At 32.7% G+C, this 18,641-nt stretch overlaps 4 protein-coding genes across 5 annotated transcripts; all 4 read right to left on the reverse strand.

Moving 5' to 3' along the window:
• Positions 1-552: 552 nt before the first annotated feature.
• Positions 553-3,802, reverse strand: LOC106121275 (uncharacterized). Its single transcript, XM_013316860.1, has 4 exons — positions 3,273-3,802; positions 2,720-2,884; positions 1,550-1,808; positions 553-1,448 (listed from the first exon to the last, which is right to left on the reverse strand). The coding sequence occupies exons 1-4, from the start codon at positions 3,325-3,327 to the stop codon at positions 1,301-1,303; spliced, it is 627 nt and encodes a 208-aa protein (XP_013172314.1). The 5' UTR covers positions 3,328-3,802; the 3' UTR covers positions 553-1,300.
• Positions 3,803-5,789: 1,987 nt separating this feature from the next.
• Positions 5,790-8,176, reverse strand: UK114 (reactive intermediate imine deaminase A homolog UK114). The gene is made up of 3 exons (XM_013316861.1): positions 7,897-8,176; positions 6,757-6,980; positions 5,790-6,021 (listed from the first exon to the last, which is right to left on the reverse strand). Exons 1-3 carry the CDS (start codon positions 7,980-7,982, stop codon positions 5,894-5,896), a joined length of 438 nt encoding a protein of 145 aa, XP_013172315.1. The 5' UTR covers positions 7,983-8,176; the 3' UTR covers positions 5,790-5,893.
• A 2,405-nt stretch (positions 8,177-10,581) lies between these two features.
• Positions 10,582-14,074, reverse strand: Rnf146 (Ring finger protein 146). 2 transcript variants are annotated; one of them, XM_013316858.1, is made up of 6 exons: positions 13,893-14,074; positions 13,645-13,730; positions 13,212-13,359; positions 12,863-13,054; positions 12,400-12,568; positions 10,582-11,537 (listed from the first exon to the last, which is right to left on the reverse strand). In XM_013316858.1, the coding sequence occupies exons 1-6, from the start codon at positions 13,918-13,920 to the stop codon at positions 11,525-11,527; spliced, it is 636 nt and encodes a 211-aa protein (XP_013172312.1). In that variant the 5' UTR covers positions 13,921-14,074; the 3' UTR covers positions 10,582-11,524. The 2 variants fall into 2 exon arrangements, with proteins under 2 accessions (XP_013172312.1, XP_013172310.1); XM_013316856.1 differs by lacking the exon at positions 10,582-11,537 and adding an exon at positions 12,144-12,256.
• Positions 14,075-14,948: 874 nt separating this feature from the next.
• LOC106121274 (U3 small nucleolar RNA-associated protein 14) lies at positions 14,949-16,554 on the reverse strand. Its single transcript, XM_013316859.1, has 4 exons — positions 16,353-16,554; positions 15,548-15,787; positions 15,308-15,472; positions 14,949-15,223 (listed from the first exon to the last, which is right to left on the reverse strand). The coding sequence occupies exons 1-4, from the start codon at positions 16,467-16,469 to the stop codon at positions 15,086-15,088; spliced, it is 660 nt and encodes a 219-aa protein (XP_013172313.1). The 5' UTR covers positions 16,470-16,554; the 3' UTR covers positions 14,949-15,085.
• Positions 16,555-18,641: the final 2,087 nt, after the last annotated feature.

Below are 18,641 nucleotides of genomic sequence, written 5' to 3' on the forward strand. Positions count from 1 at the left end.
AACAAGGAACAATATACACATTACAATAAAAGTGTATATTGTAATAGTGTAACTTGCTACCGCAGATGAGTTGATGGCTGCATGCTGCTTACTAGTAAAGGTATATATATTTGTTCTGACGTTACAGAGAGCTAATTAAAAGTAAACAACAAATTTTCTATTAAACTAACATTTTACTAATATTATAAAGAAAGAAATTAAAACTTTTATGCAATTATTTTAATTTATATATTTTTGTTTGTAACCTTATATAAACAAAAATAATTGCTCAAATTATTAATATTCTTTAACTTATCCAAGCAAGTACTTGCGGACAGACTAACAGACACACAGATAAGATTTTTTTAGTGCTTTTTTTGTTAATAGCGAAAAGATTATCATGTTACATACAGGCACACCAATTTTATTCCATATAGATACAGTAACAAATCTCTTTTACAAAAGAGAGCGCTTACTAAAATTTGAGTAAGTTAAAAGGGTTAGGTAAGATTAAAAAGTTTTAAGTTTTTCTTAAACAAAATTTGAATTAAGAAAATCTTTTGAAATGCGATAAAATAAGTTGAGGCTTTTTTTTTAAAAAGGTTAAATGAGAATGATTGATTGTCAAAATGGATTATAGTTTTGGTTTTGTTTGCTTATACAAATTCTAAAAAGGGGAACTGTAGCGTCATCAATTTTCTACTTACGTTTTGTTTACATAATAGCGATAATTGTTGTGAATACAACAATTACCTCTCACATATAAACTTATGGAATATATTTAAAACTCACGCCTTGTCCTTGACCTAGACCTAGAACGTTAGATACAATAGTAGACTATTTATTTCTATTTTAAAAAGGCTATTAGAAAGTCTTAATGTCCATAAGGATACACGGCAGTAGTAGGCCCATGAAGAGATGGATGGATTGCGTGAGAGGTAACATAATCTAGGAAGAAGGGAGGACTGAGATGAGGAGTGATAGATGGATCTGGACGAAAACCTGGTGTGCGATTCTTGGTGAGTGGCATAAATATAGAGAGATAATCAAATGACCAATCAAACTTTTAGTATTTGTCACCAAAACCAGGTCCGTTTCCGAAATATAATCTTAAGTTTTTCAAGGTTTCTAATTATAAACACGGATCTGTTAGAACCACCGGTCTATTTAACTTATACGTATTATAGACCAAATTAAACGTAGTTAAGAAAACAGATTAAGAGTTATAACGATTTTGTATTTATTTTATAAAGCTAAAGTAAAAATACTTTTTTAAATAATCTATGATAAAAAATATCGTTGCAATATTGCTATGGTTATGTCATTTGCTGAGTGCATAAATTTGTCCGGTGATGGGGTCCACGGTGAGTGACGGGGGTAACTCGGCGGCCATATCGGCCAGCGCCTCCCAGCGCGTTGCGCGGCTGCCCTCCGACTGACTCGGACTTGCTAACTCCTCTACTACTTCCCTGCAAATATTTAACACTTATTACAATCAAGACTTATGGAGGGGTAGTACATGCTGTGACGACCCTACGTGGGGATAAAGGCAGGTTGACGATGAACTTACTTGATCTCTTCCGGGGCGGTTACTGAAGACGTTTCATCTTTACTTCGTTCGACTTGAGTGTCAGTCTCATGTTCTATAGCTTCTACTTGGGTAAGGTTCGATTCAGAAGAACTATTTTCTATGTTTTCATGTTTTTCCAAAACATTGTTAGACAGGACGTGTTCAACGACTTCTTTTAAAGTCGTTATTTTTTCTTGTTCCCGATAATCAGTATCGTTTTGATTCATTTGATTGTTATCCTCTTGTTTGCTCTGGTCATCTGTAAAATTTAGGTAACATATTTCATAGCAATTGAAATATTTCTGTCCTAAGCCTTATTTGTTTTGTTGCATAAACTATAAAATACGGCATCCCATACACAGTCAAACCAAGATAATAAAACACGTTGACGCTTATGAAGATATTTTTTCTTTTAAAGAACGTACTTAATATCGTAAAAATGCAGTGTCTTTTGATAAGTGAAAGACGGTAGAACCCTAACGTACAACGCGATCATAAATTAACATGATACCACATCAGCTTTATAAAATAGTTTAGATTGTAAATTGTAATGTTATGTTAGCGAAATTTAATTTTTTTTCTTTAAGTAATCACGCAATAATTCAGTTACTCCTTAGTACCATTAGAAAAAAATGAAATTTTTACGTGTCAAGCCATAACGCGCACTTCGACCACCAAAGTTAAGAGCGCTTTTTATTTCAATGATTTAGGGTAACATTTGGGTGGCACTTACTGACGTTATATGTATGTGGCTAAAATTAAATATTTTTTTTCTCTTCGAACATGAGGGTATTATAAAAGCTCTACGGACCGGACGAACGTTTGGGCTAGCTCGGGGAGTGTGGTGCAGTTATTATAGAAGTCGAATCGAAGTTACGTTTTCGTATTTTGGGTTTGCGTGTGCGAAGTCCGCAATTCATTTCAATCGGTTTAATTTTCAATAAATTCATTATTTTCGTGGAATACTAGTATTACGTTATATTCTTTGTGCTATGTCGAGGAGTGAATAGGGGCTCGTGGAATCTTAACCGTTCTGGACGACTCGGTAAGTTATCTATTAATTCTATGCTCATAATGTTTCCTGTACATGGGCTGCGATCCATTTGGTGTGAATGTTGTGAATGCGTATACGTGGCAAAGATCAAATTTTGTAAAAGTCAATTTATTTACCTTCTATATTTTCTGTGGTTGTAGAACCGTTATGTATATACAAATTATTTCTATCTAAGTGTACATCATTAACATTATCACATTTAGAAAGTCCATTTTCTTTGTTTAATTCATTCTCTTTATTTTTATTAATACTTTCGTCCTCCAAAAAATGTATAGTTCTATCTGAAACAAGGGTATACAAAGTTATAGAAATATAAAACACGTTTCGAATAATTACGCTCCAAGTGTATATAAAGCTTTTTATTAAGAACAAACAACAAAGTAATAAACCTTAATTATTTTACATGCGTGAAGCGAATTGAATAAAATTAAGCGGCGTCTTACCTTTAACATTGACCTCGAGTTCACTCAATACGCCCAACCCTAATTCGCTTATGTTTTCAAATAGCTAATGAAACAACAAAGAGCATACGTAATGGCCCATTACCGAGAAGATGAAACGTATAAAGCAGTGCTCCATGATAATTTATTCAACCTAATAAAGTAAATACGGAATAGAAAGTGCTAAAAAAAGAACAATACAAATTACAAGTTTTCGTCATTCGGTCACCTGTAGAATTGGTATGAGCTTCGATGACGTTCGGAGCGCTGCTAGTACAGCCCATGGTGGGTGAGAATTAAATTAGAATGTTGAACATGCGTAAAGCGAGTCAAAGGCTCGAAGTTATTCAGCGACGGGACGTAAATGGTGACCAGCCGACAAGCCGAGCTCAGGCCGTCTGCACGACTGCCGTTGGTCGCCCGGCCACCCGGCCGCCCGCCTCCGGCGCTGCTTTGCCTCTAGCAGATCGTATCGTTCTCGCCATGGGAGGGTGTTCACTCAGATGACCTCGCACTCGCACCCCCATCACATTTCTTTTTTAAATAAACGAGTGTAACAACATTGTTTTACTTGACGTACATATTTTTTATGTGATTTATATATATTAGAAGGTAAGCGTATTGTAATTAATACTAACGCAATTTGGATTTGCAAAAATTTGGATTAAACTTTGAAAACTATGAATCCAAACTTTCAGTATCAATTAATTCCATAGACTAAGAATAAATTTAAATTATAGCTAGACTCATCTGTCTGGCCTTATCTCATTCACGATGGGTCGGCGGCGCACAAGGTTTTAATATCCTTAGTTTTGGCTTAACTTTTTACGGTCGGCCGTCTGCCTGTCGCCAACCCTACTTGGAAGGAATACATTAACATTATAATATAATTTTAATATTATAACTTTTATTTTTTTAATAAACAAAAAAAGAAATATTTAATTATAAACTAAACAATTATAGGTAGACTAATAATATAAAACTACGTTATTAATAAATTGAAGTTTTCAAAGTTTGAATGAACCCAAACTTATTATTTCCGAAACACTTGCGGTGCTAGACAAAGTGCATTCGCTCCGAGAATAGCCATCTTGTAGCATTATTTCTTAAATTTATTTTCCTGTGTTTTTGGTTACCAGTAATCATGACTATAAATTATCGCCATCATACCGCGTATTTTCAACGTCATCACTAACTAGTAGATTGGAAAAGAAAATAGCGTTGATCAATTCTGTAGTCAAATTAATAGTGTTACTTTAACAAAGGGTCAATTAAATATCGTCTCAGTACCTAATGAGTGGTGTACCACCTTGGCACTCATTCTAAGTACATACAGCTCACTAAAGCAAGGTTATGGAGATTTCATTTTTGTGATAATGTCAGTGAGAGCATAAAATGCATTTTAATTATGGTTTATTTATAACTCTTTAGTTTTGTAAATGTATGGACTAGTTAAGTAATCGTAAACAGTTATTAGTAAAAATAACACTATTTTCGGAGGTACAAGAGGAAATGGATTTCATTTGTTTACATAGCAATGTGTGTGCTCACGACACATTTTACTTTATGGCTAAATAAGGCTATAAATGTACGAGGAATGTAATTTTTTTACTTTCACAATGCACTATTTGAATACCGTCAAGGATAATGTGAAACTTCATTAATTCTTACACGCTGCTTACCGCCTAGGTATTATTTCTATTGCACGCTATAAAAAGGTGCGGTTGGATCATTAATACTAAAGCTAAAGTGTACTATAGCAAAAACTAAAAAAAGGTTAGTCGATACTTGTTTTGCTAACTACATCTTGACAATATATTTTGTAATACTTGAAAATTTCTAGAGCTGATTAAGCCGAGGTTCGTGATCGTTTTAAAGGACTTCAAGATAATTAGGTACGAAATAGAAATAAATATGAACTCTTGAAATTACATCATTCGGAAAACTCGTTAGATTAAAAGAATTATTAAAGTAGTAAACCGCAACTTCGTCCACGCGCAATAAAAAAAAATAAACCTATGTCACCAGGAGATAGTGTAGCTTTCAAAGAGTGAAAGAATTTTTCAAATCTATTCAGTAGTTTCCGAGCCTATTCAACGCAAACAAATCTTTCTTATTTATAAAACCGGTATGTTATTATATATTAAATATATCAAATGCCGGTATAATATTATATTGTTTGATAAGTAATCTGTTGGTGGTTTTTTGTCCGACGAGTCCTGAGACAAGGACCCAACAACGATAATCTAAATCATAAGGTAAAACAACCGCTTGCCTGACCCCCAATATTATTGACCAATTAGAGTTTAGCGACGTCCGTAAAAGTTCAAAGTTTAAAATACCCATTAGTCATTTTGTATTTAAAATTTTTATCAAGTGGGTCATTTTATTGTAATATCGGCTCAGCTTGCACGAAAGCGATCAAATATAGCAAGATCTATTATTAATTTGATCAGGTGGACCTTTATAGGTACTTACTCCTAACACGTGTTTCCTAGTGTTTTCTATATTTGTATTATATATGGCGGAAAGCTAACGAATCTTTAAAATTGCTCTTTTTCGATAATTTTTTATAAAAAACTTCGAAAGGATGGGAAGAGAAAGTAGATTAGGCAGAGGTGGGGATGAATTAAGATAGTCAACACTTCTGCAAATGTGGATTTCTATGGGCAGCGATCACTTCGGGGAATTCAGGCGGTCACCTAATACTATAAATTAACGTCCACACCAAAGAAAAAAACAAACATGCATTAAAATAGGTTATATTATACAAGAATATGCGCAACTTGTTTTTATCGAAGATATCAAATAAATATAGACAAAACAAAACGCCAGTTCAGCTGCTGGTGGTCAGCGTGAGCAGGGACACGCCACCTCTTTGATGCCGATCAGAGCGATCGCCTCGATCTCAATCAATGCGTTGAGCGGCAGCTTCACCACTTGGAAAGTTGCGCGCGCCGGATAAACATCGGTGAAAACTTTAAACAAAAACACAAACAAAAAGTAAATGAAAGAAGCAAAGACGATACGAATCTATGTTGCAAAAGTGTTGGTGGACGTCATGGAAAAACTTATTCTAAACAAATCATTCTATGCGCCGATGCATTCCACTTGCAAAGGGGGAGCGATACTACAGTGAGGTTATGCGTCTAATTTGGGCAACAGAATGCCCAACATTTGATGCCCATAACCTCATTGTCCGGCATGAAATTAACTTTTATTTTATGAATTTCCCAACGAATTAAAAATACTGTTGTTCTTCGAGTCAACACAGTCATCAGTGTCGCAATTAGGTCAGTTATTACAATACAATAATTTCTATATATCATGATAATGAATACAGATAACGCATTATATGCAGTCAGTTCTATCTTTTTAAACACGGAGCTGAATAGTAGTGTTCTGTTAGTTCAAATATTTAGCCGACGCATTTTATACTCATCTCTTCTATCATCATGAGCCAACATTATTTTTGTCGTAATATTTTACCTTTTTGATGAAAATATTAAACGCTTTTATTAAACCTATTTTAGTTTGTCTTAGAATCAGAATTTTACTCCCTATTATATTTCAATCCCTTCCTATGCGGAAAGCGGAAAGGGAAAGGGGAAGGGGACGGGGACGGAAAGGCATTAGGTACACACACACCCATCAGACGAAACTACCACTGTTAAATGCTTATCCATTCCTAAAATACGAAAATAAAGACTTACATTCTGCATATACTTTGTTGACGCATGGAAAATCATCCATACTAGTCAGTAGGATTGTCGTTTTCAGAACACCCTGTAGGGAGCTTTCGCCAGCCTCCAAGATACTTTTGAGATTGTTGAGCGCCTGCCGTGTTTGGCCCTCGATGCCGCAGATCATGTTTGACTGCGTGTCAAGGCCGAGCACGCCCGACACGTACAGCGTCTTGTCCGTCAGCACCGCCTGACTAAAAGAGGCACCAACTGTTATTTATACCAAATAACACTATTTAGGTGATATATGTTTTATGTTGGATAACTAGGTGACAAACAAGTAAGCGTTCAGTTGGTATGTTAACGTAGTGACCGCTGCTTATAAACATCTGCAATATACTTATAGAGATGTAGATGCTTACTTTTTTTTAAGGGAAGGTAAGGGCGTTTTTTGATTTTTAATAATAATTAGTTTAAAAGATAATACTATATTACCTTTATTAAACAAAGTTAAAATTACAAACGTTATTAAGCTACGTGGGGTCGTGAACAATGTAAGTACATTTACAAGTCACTGAACTTTAACCCAGAATATTTTTTTATAATTATTGCTATATCCGTGCCTTGGCTCATTGGCGGAGTTAAAAAGCGTAGTCTTTCTTTCTCTAAATAATTATATTCATATTTAACGTAGGATCTACAGTAATCACTTACAACCTCAGAAGTATATGTATACCTAAACAATAAATAAAGTTATTGCAATCTATAATAGACATTGTTTATCATGCGTAAATTCTATTATTGATATTTACACATTTGATGTTCGATAAACACATATTTATGTAACATAGTACACTTGTTATTAACAAATGCAAAAACAACATCTAAATAAAATTCTTACTTTGAAATGAGAACTGACTTTTGTAGAAGTGTATTAACCACTTTTATGCTAATTGCCTGAACCCGCCCAGGCTTTGCCCGGATGACAAAGCGTATGCATCTGAATCACTTTTCGTCGTGCCAGTAGTACCCTTATTTTTTCTAACGAGCGAAACACCCCCGTATAAGTATATTTGCTTATTGTTCACTACCCACAATCACATTGACAGTATTGAAATCATATTTTGTTAGGTAAATCGTTGTCATTAGATCAAAATTACTTAATCTTACCTGTAAGGTCCAACAGGCTTGTAAACATCCGGAGATGTTATTGCCTTTTTATTAATTTTTGAAGCCTTAGTACTCGTCTTAGACATATTTGGATTTAAATCTGTAACACGTTTGTCTTAAACAGAATCGCCAGTTCATTTGATCAGAGCGCGGGTCGGGAGATGGCGGGGAGGTCACGGTGCTTACAGCATCACGACCCGCAACTGATAATCGAAATATAATAAATATAATAAAAACTTACGTATGATTAGATTAAATTACACTTTAATTTAGTTTGACTTGTGAATTTTTATTATGTCAAAAAGTTTAAATACATTTTATACTTTTTTTATTACCAATACCATTTATTTCTGCCAGTTATTCATATTTAATTTACAAAATAAATATTTAATTTTAATATATTCCGCCCAAGTAAGGCTAGCGACGGGCAGGCGAACGGCCGTAAAAAGTTAATCCAAAACTTTAGGTTTATATAAACTGTTGCACCGACCCCACGTGAGTGGGATGAGGCCTGGGAGATAATGATGAGTTCTTCTCCACCTATTAAACAATAGCGGAAATTAACATTATTTAGTATTTTCTCAGTTCTTAACCACGTAACTGTTGACGATTATTGTTCCGTATATTTTCATAAACATATTTACTTACTTTTATTTATATCAATACTTAATTTAAAATTAGAAAATAAAGCCCTTGCCTTTACTTTCAACCCCATGTCGTGACTCAGTTACAACTATGAAGTGAATACATTTGCAATCGTGTTATGTGTGAGCCATTCGTGAACAATGCTTTGCATTAACATATTGTTTCTTTAGTCCTTTGTTCCGGAATTCACCACTTCTTTACATATGTTGAAGGGTATTTCAGTACTAGTTTCCAAGTAAAAACATTAAGTCACTTTTTTAATTAATAGCTTGCGAAATTTGTAATATTCCTAATAAATAATGTATAATTTAGCCACGCCATTAGGCTATCGAATTTGGGTATTTGATGGGCTACGCCAGGCTTTAGCGAAGAGAAGAGAAGAAAACCGGAGCAAATGAGATTTCTTTCGTATCGTTAACACAGAGAGAGAGAGAGAGTGCGTGAGTCTGTTTGTTGTCTATCAAAGGAAGACTTTATCCGCACTTTATTCTCCGAGACCTGCATTCAATATAATGCATTCATACATTGGATAGCATACAAAACTCTTCTAGCAAAAGAATATCAGGAGGAGTTAACAGAGTATCAGGTAATCAAGCACCTAATCTGCACTTAAGTACCGAGGCATAATGAAGTTACCAGTATCAGTTACATCACCATACAAGAATGCCTAAATCCAGCAAAACAATTCAAATGACAGTATCACGCTTCGAGTTTTTAAATTGTTTACTGTAAAAAAAGATGAATGTAGGATACTGTCCATTATGCATTAGTTTATCGATCACAAATAATGTTTTATATTCTTTGAAACTAATCTAGATAAATACTCTTTTTTCCAAATAAAAATAATCTAAAGGTCTTTGTTACCAGGTCGAAAAAAAAATACTCTGGCATTGTATGTCAAAGTCCAAAGTCCCAAATAAGATGTGACTTAAAGGTCTATGTTACCAGGTCATAAAATTAAAAAAAAAGTCCAAAGTCAGCTGTAGTCAGCTGTCATACTGTCTACAATTTTTGTCTTGGAGGTTATCTTAATAATATAATACTGTAATAATAATATTTTATTTTTGTCGTTTAACCGATGAGGTAATTGATACATCCATAAAAAGAAATACATAAATCCAATTAAGGTAAGAGCCAGACCAACTCTTGATAATAGTTAGTAATTATATTTATGTACTACATTGTTTGAGAAGAACCATAACATAATTAATTTTATTGCAGATAATAATGCAGAATATTGTATCTTTAACACGAACACTACTGATAAGTACCATACCTAAAATTACCATTGAAAAGTCATATTTCTTCAGTACACTACAAGACTTAACTAGAAAAAAGTTTTTACAGGTTGCTAGTCCTATAATAAACCCAGTATGTGGATTTAAAGTAAAAGGGCGAGTAAGAAGGCGTTGTAAGTCATGTTACTTTGTTTTTCGAGATGAAAGGAAGTACGTTATTTGTGCTGAACACCCTCGCCACAAACAGATGGCCATGAAACCTAAACCGCACAATACCTGGATATTGACGCATGCTAGCCAAAGTCCTGTAAGACCTTGGTAGTTTCTACATTTTAGACTTTAGTAGTTAATTATGTAGATAATAAAATTTTGAAATTTGTGTTTAGTTTTTTTAGTTTAAAAATTAAATAAAATTTAAATTTTTTTAAATGTTTTGATGAAATTTCAACAAGACCACAACATTTCGTCTTACTGCCACTATTCAATAAATACTACTAAATTAAATGATCTAGTCTCTTCTTATGCACTTTAAGGATAGGATAGGGAAGTGGATTTGATAGACATAGGGATGCATAGGAAGGGAAAACATTCTCTTTCTGTGCATCTCCTCTTGTAAAAGTAAGCAATGCATTTGCCAATGACTATATGCAGAGATCATTTCTGTATTTCAGCTGATTCAGATGGCCTTTTGCCACCTTATGATAAGTAAAAAACAGTATGTAAAAGGATATTGAAAATAATACAAAAATTTAAGTCATAATTTATTGAACCAATTAACATTAAAAATAAAGAAATAAAAATCGTCTTTTAACATAAAATAGATAAATAACTCAAATAAGTAAGCAACAGAAAGACAAATATATATCATTTATAATTTTTATATATAACAGTAAACAACAATAGAGTATTTTTAGCCGCATTATAATACAATATCTATGATTTTAAACTTCTATATGCCTAACAAATTCCTATAAATTGTCATGATTAACATTAGCTGGAACAATGCTTTGTCTTGGTTAACTGCATGCTGAATTATATAATTTTTATGCTATCATCATGTCCCCATCGAGGGCCTCGAAGCCTACTGTAAGTGATTAGGCTAGGTTAGGCTAGGCTAGCTAGGTGATTATGCCATAGTTAACCACGCTACCCAAGTGCGGGTTGGTTCACTTCACACATATCTTTGAATTTCTCCTCAGATATGTGCTGGTTGCATCACGATGTTTTCCTTCACCGTAAGAACGTCGGATAAATGTACATATGTAAATCGAAAAACACATTGGTACATGGGATTCGAACCCAGGACCTGCAGATTGCAAGTCAAATGCTTGACCCCTGAGTCACCGACGTTATACTATATAAAAATATAATTATATAAAAGTCATAATGACAAAAATAGTTGTTGAGACAACTTTGTAAATATATATAATGTTATTGCTACATTTCTAATCCACTGATTAGATAGCCGCTATAAAAAAATTACTATATATTTCGTAACCTACTTTTGTGGATACATGTTAAAATTAAAAAACTACTATACCACATTGACCAAATCATTTGTTCTGGGTATTTGACAACAGTTAGCTATGCATAGTTTAGTACAATATATTCTCTTTTTTGCCTTACATGCCAAACCAACATGTCACTCAAAATTTAAAGTAACTTTCAATTTCTTGGTGTTTTTCGAGTTCTTTTTGTTACTGTAGTGGTTCCATACATTAGTCATGTTGTCTCGTTTTCATTTTTTATGAGTAGGGCCTTAAAAAAATACACAACATTTATAAAATAATTTCAATAAAATACTTGTTCACAATACATTAACAATTATTATATTACCTGTATGATTTAATGAAATTTTACTAATATAGTGTAATGTAGTATAAACAATATAAAGTTTATCGTTATGTTTCCTCATTTCAAAGTACGACTAAATGAACACTAACTAGGGTTTAATTTGTCATTTATTACTTAGCTCATACCTTATGTGGGCCTTAGCTTGAAAGGAAGTTTTAATTGACTACCACAATATTGTTTTGAATATTTACCATAAATCAGAAAAAAATTTTTTGTTTTGTTTATAGCAAAATAAAATCATGTTGGCATTAAGTTTCCACTTTCATAACAGTTGTAAAAAAATGAGTTTGATTTACTTTCATTTATCCCTGTTTTTCAAATTCTCCCAGTCTCTTTTGAGCACCAGAAATTGTTTTTATACAAGCATAAGGAAATGAAAATTAATGATTATGTAGAATGAGGAAATAAATGAGAGATGACTGAGTGTAATGAAATAGATTTATTTTTTTAACACAACAATATTAGATTGGTATTGGTTACATATTATTATTATTTATATTAAAATAAACATATAATAATACATTTTATTTTATATAAGCATCTATTTTTATAGAGCCTATATTTATGGATTCTCCGTTTCAAGGAAATCACTTGATGATTCTTGTTCCCCCAATGTAATAACACTGAAATTATGACATAAAAGTTATTGATAAATATCATAAGCTTACAACAAATAAACCCAGAGTTACTTTTTGTCTAATGTGTAGTCATACTTTCTATCTTTTTTAAGATATGGTATGTTATGTTTTAAATCCTTAACACATACCTTAAATTACGGACCATCTCGGAAAAGGAATCTTCGTCTGTAGAGTTGTCATTAATAATTTCAACGCTTGTATCAACCTCTTCATCCCTTTCTGAATCTTCTATAACTTGAATATCAGTAGGAGAGGACACATTGTCTATACTGCTACTGATAACAATACCGGCAATGCCTGCAAATTTGCTTTAATTTAAATTACTTCATAGCATTATTAATAATAAGTGGCAACATTTTTAAATATTATTAATCTCATTTCATTTGAACCTTTCACTCAATGCAATTGTAATTGCAAAATTAAATGCAATAACATTGGAAAGCATACTGCAAATGTTAGATTGAGTATTGGGTTTAGACACCATATATTACATATCTAATGCATGGCAGTGCTTTTATCTAAAACATGTGTTATTTTCAAGTTAATAATATCATTTTTAACCGAAAGTGACTTAAAGATATCAATACAAACCTTTAGCAGGCAAGAATGGTGTGTCGCGTCGTATTTTGCGAGTTTTTGTTTGGTCACTAACACGCACCTGAATATTTTTCTCAAAATCTATCCGATACAAGTTTCCAGCTAATAGTAGAGACCCTTCTTTTTCTCCTTTGCTGTACAATTCTTCTAAATAACTATTGCTACGTTTATCATATTTCCACCAACCTAAAATAAAATGTTCCATGAAAATTAAAGTCAGAAGTTTCACTTTTTCTACCAAGGATAAAACCAACAAAAACAATATTTTCAGTAAAATATAGGCACACAGATTAACTAGTAAATCCATAACATTATTATTAAAAATGGATAGTATAAAAAATACCATTTCCTCCTTCATAGTACCATTGATAGTCCTCATTGCGATTTTCTTCTGTATTTTTGTCTTGTGACAGTAAAACTGGATTATTTAAGTAATCATTTGGAATGGCATTACGGCACATGGCACAAGTCTTGTTTTGCAGAGCTATACCCTGGTGATTGACATAATTTTATTAAATACCCTTGGGAATATAATCAATACTAAAAAAAAATAAAAAAAGTAGTTTAATTATTAGTGTTCAAATATTTTATTACTTTTCAGTATTTTTTATTTTCTTATCATTTACTAAAAGCTATTTATTTGAGTTTTTGCCATGTTCAATAGGTTTAGATATGCTTAACATAATGACTTATGGGAATGAATGAAAAGGCACTAAAGAGTATAAAGAAAATGTGATCTGTTTTAGTAAATATTAAAATCAAAGTGCCCATCTTACCTTGGTACAAAGAAAGCAAAAAATATGCCCACAGGGAAGTTTAGTCGGGTGATCGTACTTTTGTAAACAAACCGCACAATATTGTTCTGAAAAAAAAGCGGAAAATGGGATTTACAATATAATATTTACTATATAGGTCAAGATTAATTTTTATATTAGTATTTTTATTTAACTGTAAAGAACTTCAATTACTTTCACTATTGTTTTATGTGACTTGGTTAGTGACTTATTTATCTTCTAAAACTTACCTTGAAACTCTGGTTGAACGTCTGCCATTATTATTTATTAGCACTATATTTTGTTTGGTAATCAATTTTTTTTAATTAAATAACAATCTGTCAAAGTCAAAATACACGACGAAAAATATTATACAAATTGGTATGAAACAATGGAGAACGGAAGAGAGAAGAGTAATAATTTGACATTGATAGTTGACAGTGACTTAATCAACCATAGCTGAATACTAGTACAGATTATAAAAAAATATGTTTGGGACTTTGGAAAAAGGTGCATTCATTCACTGACTTGTATATGGTTCGGTAAAATTAATAGCAGGAACAGTAACAATAGGTGTGTTTAAGTCCAAGAGCTGTAATTTCCCCATTTTACATCAAAAATAAGGGGCTTCAGTGATCTCTTTTCTAGTCATGAATCACCTAACTTGATGACCTAAAGATCAGCTTACGACCTTATTTGTGAAGCAGATCACTTTTATTAGTATCTGCATCGTGTTATGATATGCGTTTCAAGTCGCGAGCGCATGATCGGTCGCTCTGCTACTCGGCAGCGCAGCTACTTATGACTTTACGACCGCAACAAAGGGGTTTGATTGGGGGGGGACCTAAAACATGAATATCTGCTTATCCATTCGAAGGTCTGAGCGACTACAGCCGCCCAAAAAATACTTTCGTTTGAACATTCAGATTGGCTAGACAACATGAATCGATAAAATGTGTTTAAATGCGTGACATATCCAGTCAGTCACTTCCATACATTTTTGTCTTTTCGATAAATAAAATCTCACATCGATACTGTCTAGTCCCTAGACGAACATAGCAGGACTGTCTCACATAACCCTATTAATCCTCCAAAAACTACTATTGACTAAGAGGACTACCATGCTAAACTACTATTACCCATAATTATCATCCTTAAATTTTTGGAAGGTCTCCTAAAGACTAGAAACTGAAAGAAGTTGTAGTTTTTTATGTTGCTTATTAGTCTCTATGACTGTGTATACAAGAAATTATTATCTAGACTTACAGGAAAAGGAGGGAAATACATTCAGACCTAAACAGTAAAAAGAAAATGTAAATCTTTATTGAACATTTAATCCCCTTTTTATAAAATCAATTACATATTGTAATGTGGAATGCAGTGCTAAGTAAAAGTTATTATTATTTTGACTTATCTAATTCAATTAAGTAAAAAAACCTCATGTTTACTTGTCTCTTACTGTAATTAGATCATCAAGATTCAATGCTACACATATTTCTTTTGAATCGGTTCGAGGATTGCGGTCCAAGATTTCTGTGATTGGATAGTAATTTTCGCGGTTGTCAACATTCCATCCAGAGTACTGCAAATTTAAGTAATCATTAAAAATAGCGTTGTCAAATTTTAAGAATTAAAAAACAATAATAGCAATAACTGTTGAACTTACCACACATGTGCATTTGTGAAGAATTTTTCCATTTGATTCCATAGGTATAAACTTTTGCAATAATGCTTTTCCGTCAATTTTCCACAAATTTAATTCATCAAGTTTTGAAACTACCGTGTCACCATCCCATTTAACATCAGATTTCAGCAAGACAAAATTTCCAGACTAAAATAATAATAAATCAAATTAGTTTCATATTAAAAAGCAGTAAATTGTCATTGAAAAAAAGTTTCTGCATACATGAAAGTGCTTTGGTACATCTTTAGATTGGCTTGAGTCAGATTTGTTTCCATCAGAACCATTCTTTTCTTCATCTGAACCCTCTTCTTCATCTAAATCACCTTCTTCATCTTCCGCTTCCTCATCTTCCTCACCTTCCCCTTCACTCTCTTCTGATGTCGAATTTTTACGTTTCTTTTTTGAATTATTCACTGCAGCTCGTGAAGTTCTTTTGCGTCCACCACGGGTAGATTGTTCATTCTGTAAAAATAAAATTACATTATTTATATTTGTATCAGTTATTTATTTTTAACTGCTTTGCATAGAAATGCTTTTTGTATAACTTATAAATACTCTTAAAAATTGTGTGGTTAATATAAGACCAAATAATGCACTGATCATGATATAACATGCAAATTAATTCACAGAAAGCACAATAAACAGATCAATAATGTACATCGGAAACGGAAAAAGGGTACAACATGTATTTGTATTGAAATAATAATGTAATCAATAACAAGGTTCTGTGCAATTTTCAATAGTAAATGAATGTATTAGGTCGAAGAAATTAACTGATGACTAATATACGATGACGCTGTTATGGAAATACGAAATAGTGACCGACAAATGTAAAGTAATGTAAGAGTAAGGAAACAAATATGACGCCGATACTGAAACCTAACCTTATTCACGTGAAAAAATTGAAGATAAATTTGAATGTATGGGTCTACGTTGCATGGTTATTTAAAAATTCACAATATTATATGTATATGTATTCCTAATAGCTTTACATTATAATTAGAGTAGTAATAGACATCTACTTTACCGAATCTGCATCCGGTGTCCAATCTTCACCAGAATCTTGAAATTCTTCGGGTTCACCGCCTTGCTCTGATCCATCGGAATCATCATCAGCTTTTTTGAGTGACTTTCGTTTACGCATGATTAATGTTGGAATCAGATATGTTCAGGAGTATAAATAAAGGTGCTAAAATTATCTTCAGCAAAAGACGTAAACGGACGCTTTTCTTGTTGCAGGTAGAAACCAAAGACAACCATCACCAACCAGTTGATTGCCAGATTTTCTATTTTCTACCATAAATCTGAAGAATGTTTGAAAATAACAATAATTAAACTAAAAATAAAAAGATAAAATTCAACAATTTTTACTTCTTTTCTTAAATAAGCCCAAAAAATTTTGCAGCTGATCATAAAATTTGTCGTCTGTCGTTGATTAAAAAATCTCAATTCTCAATGTTGTCATATCAGCTGATTGCGTCACTGCGTCATTAAAACAATAACGCAAAAACAAAAAACAAGTCGCAGTTCTGATTCAGCTCCGTCAATTTGGAAATTATAGCGTGAATTTTACCCAACAATGAAGTTCCAATACAAAGAAGAACATTCTTTCGAGAAGAGGAAGACTGAGGGTGAGAAAATACGCAGGAAATATCCGGATCGTGTTCCAGTAATTGTAGAGAAAGCGCCGAAGGCCAGACTGGGAGACCTCGACAAAAAGAAGTATTTGGTACCATCTGATCTCACGGTTGGACAGTTTTATTTTTTGATCAGGAAACGTATTCACCTTCGCCCGGAGGACGCGCTTTTCTTTTTCGTTAACAACGTCATTCCTCCTACATCTGCTACAATGGGCTCACTCTATCAAGAGCATCACGATGAAGACTTTTTCTTGTACATTGCATTTTCCGATGAAAATGTTTATGGTTATTAACTAATATCTTTACAATTTTAAACCCATTTATCAACGTCATTCGTGAATATGTCTGCATATGGCGACTAGGATTAAGGCTTAGCAATATTAATGTATTATGTTGTAATGGTGATATTTGATTTTTTTGCAGTTTCCACTTTCATTTCCATTTTTAATGCAAAGTTGTTATATTTTTAGAAATATCACTAATGTGGGCAAAAACATTGTTTCGATTTCTTTGTTTGATTAAGAGTGTAATAATTTCTGTAACAAAACAATAAAGCTATGCAAAAAGGATATCAAGTTTTACTAATCAACCTTTAGTAGGTAACTAATGATAATTTACTATCAAGAGTTGTCATGTATTGCATGAAAAACAGAGAACTAACAATAAAGATCAAAGGATATGTTTTCATCCATTAATACAATATCATGATTTTAAAGCTATTGTGAGATATTTAGGCAATATTGTCTTTGCCATCACTCATAATATTGTTAAATATAAAAATCTACTCAACTATCATAAAAGAAGCCACTTTGTAGGGGCTACTGTAATATCTTGTTAGTTTTACCTTTGTTTACCACTACTAAAGTATTACTCATCCCTCTAATTAACTTTTAAAAAAATAGATATAACAATAGTGGTTGTTGCCCGCGACTTCATTTGCATGGATATATAAAAAACTTAATTAGTGTAGGCCACCCATCCACATCACATCCATCTAAACATTCGCATTTACAATATTAGTAAGTTAAATAAAAAGAAGCTCTTCAAGGTATAAATTCGAAAAAAAATGAATAAATAGTATCCTATGTCCGTCTCCTGTCTTTAAGCTACCTCCTCACCAATTTTCAGCCATATTGGTAAAGCCGTTCTTGAGTTATAAATAGTGTAACTAAAACGACTTTCTTTTATATATATAGATTAAGTCCCATTCCACGCATAAGTATCATTGTGCCTCACCACCACCACTCTCTCTTGTCTATCAGTATTAATGAGAAAATATAATGTTCACATGTTCCACTTGGAACTGTTCAATGGCTATTGAGAAATCAACTTAGTTGTGCCCTTATCTTTCCCCCCAACTCCAATCCTTAATTATAGTATTCTTGCAGAAAGTTTAACCATTTAGTCAAAGCCCTATTGTACTAGCTATCATTAAAAGAAAAAATCCTAACTAAGAAAACCTCTATTCAATAACAAGCCATGAAGATGCAGACAGTTAAAGGCAATTTTGTTCCACAAGAAACCAGAAAAACAAATTGTACAGTCACCTGTATATATATATATATATATATATATATATATATATATATGTATATATGTATTTGTCAATAACATATCCATGGTCAAAAGCATGGTGACAGATATGTACATAAATATTTATATTTAAAGAGTATACA

The sequence above is a fragment of the Papilio xuthus genome, unplaced genomic scaffold (assembly GCF_000836235.2).
Source record: "Papilio xuthus unplaced genomic scaffold, Pxut_1.1 DF826945.1, whole genome shotgun sequence".
In the NCBI taxonomy this organism is placed as follows: domain Eukaryota; kingdom Metazoa; phylum Arthropoda; class Insecta; order Lepidoptera; family Papilionidae; genus Papilio; species Papilio xuthus.